The following is a 12,994-nucleotide window of genomic DNA, read 5'->3' as shown; positions in this document are numbered from 1 at the left end:
CCGTGGGTTCGAATCCGTCCCGGGACCTTTGTCGCATGTCATCCAATCTTTTGCTGTCTCTCTCTCCACTTTGATCTAGTAAAAAATACCCCAAATCTTAAAAAGAAGAAGAAGAAGAAAGAAACCTCTTAAAAAAACCCCACTGTATAATTTCAAAACTGAATGCGCATCAGAGATAAAATAAGTTTCATTTTCTTCCTTCCTGAAAAACTTACCAGTGAAGTTTTGACAGCTTTTATTTGCATGACCCGAACAAGAGTAAGGGTTTAAGTAAAGGGAATCAGTCAGGGAATATTTAGGTTTAGGTGGGAGGCACAAAGCAGCGACTTGAAGCATATAATCCTCCTCTTTGCATCAGGAGCTGTGAAGCACTCCCATACTGCTGCTGAGGGAAGCTTCCAGAAAGAGGGAAGAGGGAGTGTGTTGTGTCCTCCAGGTCGGAGCTGATAGCGGCCTGCAGACAAACTCATTTACAAGCTTCACAGGAATCCATAAGCTCCATTAAAAAAAAAAAAAAAAACCCCAAAAAAACGCTGCAGCCCCTGCTGGCGTGCAAGCCTGGAAAATATTGGGTCACTGCTATTGCTATTAAACAATTACATCAGAGAGGCTGAGGAACGCCAGGATGAGGGAGGTTACTTCTCTCTCTCTCCCTTCGTTTTTTTTTTTCTCCCCCCCCCCCTCCTCTCCTCTTGGCTCGGCCCGGGGGGGGGTTTTGGAAGGGAAGGCAGGCCCGGGGCTTGGTAGCTGACCGCAGGGGGAGAGTCAGACTCTGTGGTTTTACCTCCCAGCATGCAGCAGTCTGCTCCGGGTCCCACCTCCCTCCCCGCCGGGCGCAGGGTGAGGATGTGGATGTGAGGAGGGGGAGGAGGAGGAGGAGGGAGGTGGGAGGTTTGCACTCTAAAGCCCCGTCCACCAGGGAGTAATACACCTTCGGACCTGCGGTGATTTGTCATAATTGTGAAAATTGTGGGTGATTTTAATCCTGCGTGACTCAGCTGCGTCTTTAATATCTTTAATTTGTAAAGAAAACATTCCAGCACGCAAATTAACTTCCGTATTTTGCTGAGGAAACACAGATCCCCAGATGATGCTGTTCCTCTGGGTGGTGTCAGCTGGAACTTGTTGTTGACGAGTCCCTTTTTCTTCTTCTTCTTCTTCTTCTTCTTCTTCTTCTTCTTCTTCTTCTTCTTCTTCTTCCCGTCACGGAAAACGGAGGCAGTAGTGGAATCTATAGAGAAAGGGTTTTGGAGACAGAAAGAGATGAGCTGTAAAATGAAAAAATAGAAGTTGGAGGGGTGATTCATTAATTACATAAGCTCCCCACATGACACTAGTCCTGTGTGAATAAGGCTTAAGGCAGAGGAAAGGTATGAGTTATGCAAAAATCAGAAAACAAGGGAATAAATCTCACAGTCCCTCTTCAGTTTAAGCCCCTGAGTTAATCAGCAGCTGTTGGTTAGAGCAGTGATTCTCAACCTTTTTCATATCAAGGACCCTAATCTAGTCCACATCAGAGCCACATTAGATGATGAGATTTTGTCTCTCGAACCCAAATCGGAGAATATTTTTATTGTCAGATATGATTTTGTCCAGAATCCCATGACTGTCTGTATTGCAGGTAGAGAGATAACAGAGAAACTATCAAAACAGTCATTATTCTACATTCTCTTAATTGTGTTAACTTCCTTTAAATGAAATAATGATGAAGTTTAACAATTCATCAGTTTGCTGGGGACCCCCTGGTGGTCCCCGGACCCCACGTTGAGAACCACTGGGTTAGAGGACCTAAGAGACGACTCTCCTGGCAATATGGACGTCATCCAGCGAGGGTTATAGATAGACATTTTAAATAAAAAGAGATACTGACCCCCAAGGGGTGAAATTCTTCTTTTTTCTGCCTCCTCCCTCCCTCCACAGGGAGGTCAAAGGTCAGCTGGCAGGATTTCAGCGTCTTGCATACGGAATCAAACCTGTGATCTTCTTCTTCAGGATCTGCCCACTCTGATTCTCCTGTTCTGCTTGTTCATTTTTTTGCTAAGCCCTGTAATAAACCCCCCCCCCAAAAAAAAATAAAATAAAAGGAGTGAAATTAACAGAAGTATTCTTAGTTTTCTTATGAAGATTTAAAAGCCTGTCAGTCACAGAGCTGGCAGCTCCTCTCAGCCGACTGTGACTTATTGAACTCCGCGCTCGCTGTCAGTCCATCGCACAAACAAACATGATTTAGACGGTCTGCTTGAACCGGACCGCAGCCTCCCCCCTTTTACGGAGATTGATGTGTTTTTTTGGGGCAGGGGGGTGGGGGGGGGGTTTGTTGTCTCAGCCGCCTCCGTCTGCCAGGTTTACAGAAACGCCGTGCGGTGAAGTCTCCGTCCACATCACCAAGCTCTGGCTTCTTTGGCTAAAATCCCCCCCTTCCCCCCCCCCCCCCCCCCCCCCCACCTCCGCGGCTCGAGCTCAGATGCTCCCTGAGATGTGTTTAACAGCAGCGCTAAGTCAAACAGACGGACAGATCTCCGAAAGGGGGGCTGGAGCGTCTCCTGGGTGCGACGGGGACGGAGGAGTGAGTCAGCGAGTGAAGAAGATCCTCCACCCCCCCCACCCCCCCCCCCCCCCGCCTCGCTCTGCCTTAACTATCAACCACCAGCCGGGTGATGTTTGCCAAATCCCAGAGAAATAGATCAGGGATTTGTCTTTTCTGCAGGGACTCAGAAAGCAATGGAAGTTGTCCTGGTTTAAAAACAAAAAATATAACGATATAAAATGAGGTTTCTTTTGAGTAATATGAGGGATATTTTAGAGACATTTTCATTTTCAAGCAAGCTCTCTTATTCAATGACGCCCTGATTACAAGAATAGCATATATAGCATATAACTACATGCAGCTTAAAACAACTTAATGCACACACAAGACACAAGTTACAACTGACAAATAAGACGACAGACACCAGCTCATAGGGCACATGTACATTCAGATTGCGATCAAATGGAATCAAGATATTCAATTTTAGTTGATCTGCAGGCTATTCCACTTATGTGGAGCATAATAATCAATTTTTCCTAATTCTGTGCTGACATGAGGAATGTTTCAAACCAGATAATCTTGTGTACAAGTGTGGTACGTACACGTTTTGTATTTTAAAAAAAACTGGTAAGATAACCAGGTAATTTATTGAGCAATGCAGTGCTGCTCCCTTGCTCCACATGTGATCAAACAGAAGAGGAATTATATTTTTCTGTAAAGCAAAGATTTGTAGAGCAAGTTTTAAAAATGGATGAGTGAAAGATCTGAATAAGAAGGGATCCGAATAAAGTTTGACTTTTACTCGAGGCACAGCAAGGGAAATGGATTAGACAGGTAATATCAGGAACAGGTCAGAGAGAGTGAGAAGAGAGATGAAGAGAGTGAGAGAGAAAGAGAGAGAGATTGTGAGTTGACATTTGGCTCAGTTTTAACTAGGATTAGACCGATTTATCAGGCTGATATTGGACTTTTTTATTAAATATCGGATATCGACCACTGATATGATGGAGGTTCCTTCCTGACCACAGCTACAGAAAAACCTAAAAACCCTGCAATGAAATTTGCACATTTTATTTATTCATTCAATTTGTTAATTCTTCATTTCTAATATATCCCAGGGTTTCTCCTACAAATTGAATAGAAGCTATGGAGAGCTTTAGTGTCACATGATGCTCTTTCAGAAGACACTGAATATTTGTGATTTTTTTTACATGAAAATGGTCAAAATTAAAGGTATCAGCACCCAATATAAAGCTATAAGTGACTTCAGTCTGAAATTCTCGGTACTGGTATCATCCTTAACAAAAAAAACATGGATCAAACCCTCGTTTTAACATCACCTGATCCTCTCTATGTTGCATGTTTGGACACAAGAAATAGAGACAGACTCGGATAAAATACGCTTAGCTGCTTATTATTGAAAATGGAATCGGTTGCTAAGTACCTGTTGGTACGCAGGGAGGGAGAAAGTGACCTCACTCTTTGTTTCTCTGTGTGTTTACTATCACCGCTACCACTTAACTGTAGCTGCCATCCTTTAAAAAGCACCATCATTTGTCTTAATAATGTGCTATCAATCATTTTATAAGAGTAGGCGTCACTTTTTCCCAGTGGATCCAGACGGCAGACGGCAGATCTCCTGCTCACCTGCGTACCTGATGTGAATTCCTCCTGCGCTGACGTGACGGTCTTAAAGTTTCCACATCCAAGGTTTTACATTTTTACAACTTCTCACCGTTCAAATCGATGGTGGATGCGCTCAGATAAAAAAAAACAAAAAACAAAGTGAGGCTCTGAAGCTTGGCAAAAACTGGAAGAATAGAGTCTCAATGAGAGCGTTTCGGCTGTACAGGCTTTATTAGGATAGGTACACAACAGGCAAAACTATCTTCCGGCTGAAAATGTGGTTAGAGAGAGCGTCCCGTAACCTGAAACATCACAGGTTTGATCCCAGTAACAGCTGATGTATCCACTAGGGTTAGACCAATATATCAGTTTGATGTTTTTTGTGAATTTTTACTTTTTTATGGCCTAATGTAATGCAGAATTTCCACCCTGACAAGAATAAAAGTCTGGGAGGAATGCTGAATAATTTGAATTTTTTGGGGGAAAGTTTTGGCATGAAGATGTAAGTAAAAACTTGACTAAAAACATCTAAAGAGCATGCTACTGAAACTGCCCTCTGCTATTGGCTGATCTTTGGTGCCAGGCAATGATGTCACCTTCTTAAATATCGGATATTGGACAATCATGTCATCCACCTCCGATCTGATGGAGGTTCCTTCCTGACCACAGCTACAGAAAAAACCTAAAACCTGCAGTGCAATTTGTAAATTTGATTTATTCATTTAATTTGTTACGTTTTTTTTGTAAATTAATCTTCATTTCTAATGAGTACAACAGTACAACATGAGTACAACAGGTGGTGACATCACCTGGCGCCAAAGATCAGCCAATAGAAGATGGCCATTTCAGTAGCATGATTTCTTACCATTAAGATGTCAGGTTTTACGCAGATTTGGCTTTGGGGTTTAGTTACTTTAGTTGCATATTTAAAGATATTTGAATATCAGCACAAAATATCGGCTATGAGCAGCTTCAACACAAAATATCGGTATCAGTATCGGTCTTGAAAAACACACATAGACGTATTTATCGTGTCAAAGTGTTTCAGATAAAAACTCTCTACCTGCTGAGCTAAACGGCTGAAACGTAAAGCGTAAATGGAAACAGCGCTGTGCTTCACTCCCCAGAGGCATTCTGGGATGTCTCACTGTTTCCATGAGCTTTCTGAGCAGCGTGCCCCCGCTGTCTGCCGCTTCACAGTCCGGAGATATTACCCCCCCTCCACACACACACACACACACACACACACACACACACACACACACACACAGGCTCCCTCAGCGGTCTGCCAAACATGCCTCTGCATTTCCCGCGGATGCCGACCACAACCAGGGAGCTGCTGCAGGCCAGGCCGTCCCGTCCCGTCCGTCCCGTCCCGTCCCGTCCCGTCCCGTCCCGTCCCGTCCCCTCCCCTCCCCTCCCCTCCCCTCCCGTCCCTCCCCTCCTCTCCCCTCCCCTCCCCTCCCGTCCCGTCCCCTCTCTCCCCTCCCCGTCCCGTCCCCTCCTCTCCCCTCCCCTCCCTCCCGTCCACGTCCCCTCCTCTCCCCTCCCCGTCCCCTCCCCCGTCCCTTCCCGTCCGTCCCCTCCCCTCCCCTCTCCCTCCCGTCCCGTCCCGTCCCCTCCTCTCCCCTCCCGTCCCGTCCCGTCCCGTCCCGTCCGTCCCGTCCCGTCCGTCCCGTCCCGTCCCCTCCCCTCCCCTCCCGTCCCGTCCCCTCCTCTCCCCTCCCCTCCCCTCCCCTCCCCTCCCGTCCCGTCCCCTCCTCTCCCCTCCCCGTCCGTCCCGTCCCGTCCCGTCCCCTCCCGTCCGTCCCGTCCCGTCCCGTCCGTCCCGTCCCGTCCCGTCCCGTCCCGTCCCGTCCCGTCCCCTCCCGTCCGTCCCGTCCCGTCCCGTCCCGTCCCGTCCCCTCCCCTCCCCTCCCCTCCCCTCCCGTCCCGTCCCCTCCTCTCCCCTCCCGTCCCGTCCCGTCCGTCCCGTCCCGTCCGTCCCGTCCCGTCCCCTTCCGTCCTGTCCCGTCCCCTCCCGTCCCGTCCCCTCCCCTTCCGTCCCGTCCCGTCCCCTCCCGTCCCGTCCCCTCCCTCCCCTCCCGTCCCGTCCCCTCCCCTCCCCTCCTCTCCCCTCCCCTCCCGTCCCGTCCCGTCCCGTCCCGTCCCGTCCCCTCCCGTCCCCTCCCCTCCCCTCCCTCCCCTCCCCTCCCGTCCCCTCCGTCCCGTCCCGTCCCGTCCCGTCCCGTCCCGTGTGTGTGGCTTTGTAAAGCAACACTTTCCTGCTTACGGAGAGTGTGATGAACTCGCCCCTGGCTGGCCGCTGGCTGCCGAGGGACAAGCTGGTGTAAAGGAGCACTGGTGGTTTACCGCGAAATGACATCATGAGAATATGTGGCATGTGAGGGAGTTCTGAGTGAGGAGACTTACAGTGTGGTGTGTGTGTGTGTGTGTGTGTGTGTGTGTGTATGTGTGTGGTACAACAGTGGAGATGAATCCACTGCTGCCTCAGTCCTTTCACAGCTACTTTTTAGGTATTTTAAGCTGACGTTCTGCCCCAGAGCGACTTCCAATGAGAGTAGAATAAGATTAAAGTCACAATGAAGCGTCATTTTGAGAGCATCTCGCCTCCGTAATTTGACGTACTTGGGGGGGGGGGGGGGGACATAACGATCATTCAAAAGTATAAACCAATGGGAGATCAGAGATCAGAGAGAAAGGCAGTTTTATTGGATGGGAGGGGCGGGACTGTTAAAAAAATCTGTGATGGTTTGATTGGTTGGAGTTTTTATTTACGCCTCCTGGTGCGGCATGAGGTCACCATTAAAGATACTCTGTTTTCCAGGAAGTAAAAGTAATGGGATTTTTGACCTAAAAATAGATGCAAATAAACATTTTTTTTTTTTTTTGTGGCATTTATAATTAAATAGGTGTCTATTATGACATGGGAAATTAGCTAACATGGTGAAAACGTTCAAAGCGGCATTTCTAAATCATCCACACCTAACACACATTGTACTTGTTTGTGCTTTTTGATGGAATTTTAGCCAAATGACAACTAGGGCTGAACGATTTTGAAAAAATATCTAATTGCGATTATTTTGACTGATATTGCAATTGCGATATGATTTGCGATATTAGAGGGAATGATCATTTTTACATCATTATTCTCATTTTCATTGAAAAACGTATTAAAATGATTATGGTGTGATTTTTGCGGGGATCTGTACCAAACAAAGATGTTTTCTTAAGTCTGTAGAATATGATGTGTAGGCCAGGACATCTCTGCAGCACCACAATATTTCATTTAAAATGCTATTTTGACACATTTCACCTTTAACAAATATTGCGCCTCCTGTGATTTGAAAATTGCAGTAGGCCATTTCGATAAAATTTCGATTAATTGTTCAGCCCTAATTACAATGCCTTGTTAATTTCCCATTTTCGTGAAATGAGCTTCATGTCTTAAAATGCAAACGCGTGCACGATAAGTGACAAAGCCTTTCCCTAACCTTAACCAAACTGTTTTAGTTGCCTAACCCTAACCCTAACCTTACATAAAGTTGTTTTATTTGCCAAACCTTAACCGTTAGCTAACCTTTTCACATGGCAAACAGGTGAAAATGACGTGTCCGGTTCATACTATTACCACATAATCCAATTTGTGGTGTGAGGAACATAATCTTCACATAATGCGTTTCAGCGTCGGTGCTCATTTCTTTAACTAACTAACTTTACGAGATCGTGTTGCCTGTTTCATGCTGGTAGGTTAGTGGTGTTGCTATGGTGCAGCGCTGCTTTCAGACGAATGGAAAGGAAACGCTGGTTTTCCTCTGAGTTCGCTCTTAAATTCCAAGAGTTTTTCAGTAAACAGCACTACAGCAGAGAGGATATCGCACATCCAGCCACAGCTCCAGCTCACATCACCAGACTAATAATTTGCAGGCCATCGGGATATAAAGCAGACGCAAGACTTGGTCGTGGAACAAAGAATGTACCAATAAAACCTATTCTCCTTTTTCACTTTCTGTCTCTGTCTCTTGCTTATCTCTCCCTCTCCTTGTCACTCTCCTCCTCCTCTCTCCTCCTCTCCTCTCCTCTCCTCTCCTCTTCTCTTCTGTTTGTCTCTGAAGCTCCACATCCTGGTTTCCCCCACCAGCGTCAAGCTGAACATCGACTGCCAAGAAGTGGCTGAAAATGAGATCAAGGCCGCTGGAAACACATCCAGCGACGGCTACCAGGTTCTGGGCAAGATGTCCAAGTCCATCGGCTCCAGAGGACAATCTGCAACTGTAAGTGCACTCTGACTCCGGAGCGTTCAGAAAAAACAACAGAGAAGAAGGAGAGCAGAAACGATGAGTGCAGCACATTTATGTTATTAATGTGTAAGGATTTGAGTTGAATTTGGACTCTGGAATACTTTACTTGTTAGAATTTGAATACTTTACTGTTCACTTTAGGGAAAGTTTTTGCCATCAGCAAATGCTAGAAACTCAATACACCCAACAGTAGTTACAAGAAATCAGTCTTGACTGAACAAAACAGTGAAGGTGTTGTTCACGGTTTTCATTATATGGCCTGTAAATTCATACATTTTAAAAAATGAAATATCATTAACTCAATATAACCGATGTAGCCAGGTTTATTTTTGGAACTATTTCAGGTGATCAACCAGGTATTTATCAGATGTGGAGGTGTTTTTAGGTGTAGAGTCTCCCATCGCCCAACGGGAGCGTATCTATGTTCCCAGGGTCCTAAGTTCCCAGGGTCCTATGTTCCCAAGGTCCTATGTTCCCAGGGTCCTAAGTTCCCAAGGTCCTATGTTCCCAGGGTCCTATGTTCCCAGGGTCCTAAGTTCCCAAGGTCCTATGTTCCCAGGGTACTAAGTTCCCAGGGTCCTAAGTTCCCAAGGTCCTATGTTCCCCAGTTCAATATTCTGTTAACACACATTAACCCTGCTATTGTGTTTGGGTCAAATTTTATTTGAACAAGGCTTCAAAAAAGCTATATAAACCCAACAAAACCAATAGTTATCATTTTATTTGATTTTGAAGGTCTCTAACCCTAACCCTAACCCTAGAACTGGAGAACATAGGACCCTAGGAACATAGGACCCTTTGGCATGTTCCTATTATGTGCCATATAAATCTGGGGAACATAGGACCCTGGGAACATAGGAATGACTCCCACTCCCATGCTAAAGTGTTAGCATGGAGCTACTATCATTCAACACAGTGTATGCTAAAGTACACATGGATGATTTTGGTGTCTATGTTCTCATCTTTAACGGGCGAGTTGAGCGACGGGTCAATCTCCTAAAACCTTAGATGATTCCTTTTAAGAAGATACGACTTTAAGAATGAGTACAACATGGAACAACTTGTTAAAATTGTTGTTAAAAAACATATTTGTGCACTGGACCTTTATTATCAGAAGCAGCAGAGCGTGTTTCCCTGCTGCCTGTCTGATCCGACCCGGCTGTGCTGCGTTCTCTTCTGTTCCTCTATTGGTCTTCTGGGGGCTATGGAGGGAGTATCAGAGACACATGTACCAAAACACCATTTCCCTGTTTTTTTTATCCTCCACAGTTCCAGCTCCAGATGTTCGATATTGTCTGCAGCGTGGCCTGGACCAGCAGGGACAGATGTTGTGACCTCCCATCTATGGTAAGGAAGGAACTCCCTCCAAAGAGCGAGGAGACTGGGCCTGCATACCAAACTGTGGGTCTTGTTTCCTATAGATTATGAAGGATGAACAATATAGACCAGTGATTTCCACCACCTTTTTCATATCAAGGACCCCTAATTTAGTACAAATTAGGGAGACGGACCCCCATTTGATGAGATTTTGTCTCTTGGACCCAAATCTGAGAATATTTTTATTGTCAGATATGATGTTGTCCAGAATCCTATGACTGTCTGTATTGTAGGTAGAGAGATAACAGAAAAAAACTATGATCAGAACAGTCATTCTTCTACATTCTCTAATTGTGTTAACTTCTTGTAAATCAATTAATGGTGCTGGAATTTGCTGGAACCCACTCAAGGACCCCTGGTGGTCCCCGGACCTCACGTTGAGAACCACTGATATAGACTCTCTCAGTGTGTGTGTGTGTGTGTGTGTTGTGTTTGTGTGTGAGTAGGCAGAGGCATATGCTGCAATGCTCACAGTCTAGTTTCCCAAAACAGTTTTGCCGTAAACATTATTGTTGCTCAATGGCTGATAATGGAACCTGGGTTATCTTAGCACCAAGTTGCCTTTGGGAAACCCAAACCTGAGCAATCTGCTGGGTTCTCCACTGACCCGTTTCCATTCAGATTACCACCAGCCAGCAGTTGCATGTTGGGAAGTCTTGGGCTATAGCCGGTAAGTTAGTAGCCAGGTCACCAACTGCTGTTTGGAGGATCTCCTCTGCTCTGAAACCCACTTGGACTGTAAAACAGGGAAAATGGCTGGTGATTTTTTAAAGTTAGAGTCCCTCACCATCCTCTGAACGCCTATTCTGCTCTAAAACATCTAGTCGGTCGGTAAAATAAAGATAATAGTCGGTGGATGTTTGTGGCCTGATCGGACACATGCTGCTTGTCCCGTCTTTTAACAAAATGTTGATTCCATCGCTTGAGGCCAACTGGATCATCTTGACACTTGAAGCACAATGGAAAAACAAAACAGTATATTATAAGCAGTGTCCTGGACTCCGATGTCAGTCTGATAATTAGTTTAACAGATGTAGTTAAGCCGAAACAGCATATTTCTACATTAGTGATTTTTATTTTCCTCCCCAACGTTCACATTGCTGAGCGCTCAGCAGTTTGCTCCGCTCTGTAATTGGAAAGGAGAGCAGCTTTCCAAAATGTCAAGCCGGTCTGAATGAAAAAAATGCCTTGATGCAGAATACTTTTTTGACAGGTTGTGTGCAGCGGATTGGAGTTTTAGCTCTGCAAGCGTTTCAGAGGCAGAAATAATCTGATTGGTTGAGTTAAACCTCAGTGGGCGGAGCCAAAGAACCACTGTTTTTCTGGCTAAGTAACATTAGACTGAAGCTCAGTGAAAAAGACAAGAGGTAAGAGAGGAGGAAGCTAATATTATGAAGCCTAGCGCTCTGCTGCTAACTGAAAAAATACAATCTATCATACTAAGTTATCTAGGTTAGCTAGTTAGCTAGCTGCTGACCTTCAGCATCAGGAATGCCAAGGTCATGAAGGAATGAAAAGAGAAAGAAGTCATCGCAATTTATATACTTTCATTTATATTTTTATCAGAGTTCCTTCTTTGCCATTTGAAGTTTACCAGTTAGCTAACTTGTGCTCAGAAAAACTGTGGTTCTTTGGCTCCGCCCACTGAGGTTTAACTCAACCAATCAGATTATTTCTGCCTCCAGAGCAACTGTGACTCCAAAAAATATCTGAACTAAAACTCCTATGTGCTTGCGTCTATGTGCATATTTGCCTGTGTGTGTGTGTGTGTGGTGCATCTTGGGGAGGGGGGTGTTAATCATTACGTTATAGAAAGCTGTGAGGCCACCTGGTTTTTCTTAAACTTTTTTGGACAAAGTATTCAGACTGGTAGACGGTGGACTCTTGTTCCTGCAGCACATGAAGCTGCAGTCTCAGGCAGATGTAATTACAGACTTGTGACAGTAAAATGACAATGACTGTGTTTAGGTTTTATACTTATAGTGTATCAGCAGCTGCAGGTCCAAACAGCTCTCAGCAGGGAAAGTGTGCGCTTGATTTGCGATGCTGTCTGTCCACACCAGGCAGCAGACACACAGGGCAGCAGATCAATGAACAGGACCCAGTGCATAATCAGAATCAGCAATCAGACTCACTTTAATCACAAAGTAAAATATACAATATATATACAATATAATGGAATTTGCCTTGGCGGTGCAGAGGCATACTAACAACTTGCAGAGTTCAACAAACTGATAACATATGGTGCAAGGACAAGGTAGACAATGGACAGTAGACTACACATATCACTCTACATGTTTACATTTTACAATATTCAATATATGCTCTACACTCAGTAATCTATATTTGCATTCAAACAACTTGGCAGCTTTAGAGGGAAGTGTAGTGGGTGTCCAGTAGAGTAGTAGTAGTAGTAGTAGTAGTAGTAGTAGTATTTTTCAGTCATCACACGCAATACAATAAGTATAAACAGTACATACAATAACATACAATCTAATATACAATAAGTATAAGCAGTCTAGACAGTATAAACAAAATCAACAATCTATGTATTAAGTAGTGACTGAAAAGGCAGAGGCATAATGCTTATATATGCCTATCCTACATTCTTATCAATTTAAGCTACTCTCCAGAAATAAAAAGTAATAATAAAATAAAAAATCATTCACACTTGTAACCCTCAAAAATAGCTTTATAAACCATTATTTTGAAAACCAAAAGTGAGTTACACATTCTTAAATTTATATTTATATGTTCCATAATTTAACCCCAACAATAGAAATACATCTCCTTTTAATCCTTCCTATTGGTTGGAAGTTGTACTGAATAGAATGAGATGCTTGAAATAAATTGTGAGCACTGGAGAACTTAAAGACCTTTTTTTTTTTTTACCTTTTAGGCCGATATTGCTGGACTTAGTGTTCACCTGTTCACCAGTAGAGGCCAAAAAAATGACAAAAATGTTGATTTCTTTCTATAAATGTTATATCAAAAAGAACAGAGCGTCTCTTTCCGATAAACAGCACATTTCTGTTGGTGACTCATCCTGCACTCGAAGGAGGGCGGAGACAAACATTTCATCCAATTAAATTTTGATAACCGTTCGGAATTATCCCCCACCCCCACCCCCACCCCACCATTTTTTCCCAGCATGCAGTTCAGT

General features: G+C 44.6%; 1 protein-coding gene across 1 annotated transcript in view; it reads left to right on the top strand.

Annotated features, from left to right (window-relative positions):
* The window catches only part of LOC139661896 (collagen alpha-1(XII) chain-like), a gene marked incomplete at its 5' end in the record, with an annotated part of 63,277 nt that overhangs the window by 34,224 nt on the left and 16,059 nt on the right, over positions 1-12,994 (top strand). Inside the window, 2 exons of the mRNA XM_071540470.1 lie at positions 8,269-8,427; positions 9,724-9,801. Of these exons, the coding sequence (XP_071396571.1) occupies positions 8,269-8,427; positions 9,724-9,801 (237 nt within the window). The remainder of the gene's footprint in view (positions 1-8,268; positions 8,428-9,723; positions 9,802-12,994) is intronic.

This window comes from Centroberyx affinis, unplaced genomic scaffold (genome assembly GCF_046629955.1).
Source record: "Centroberyx affinis isolate AG114_WGS23_722 - 3 ecotype Tasmania unplaced genomic scaffold, CSIRO-AGI_Caff_v1 ptg003643l_1, whole genome shotgun sequence".
Taxonomy (NCBI): domain Eukaryota; kingdom Metazoa; phylum Chordata; class Actinopteri; order Beryciformes; family Berycidae; genus Centroberyx; species Centroberyx affinis.
The sequence above is the reverse complement of the archived record's forward strand: the minus strand, read 5'-3'. Positions and strand labels throughout refer to the sequence as shown.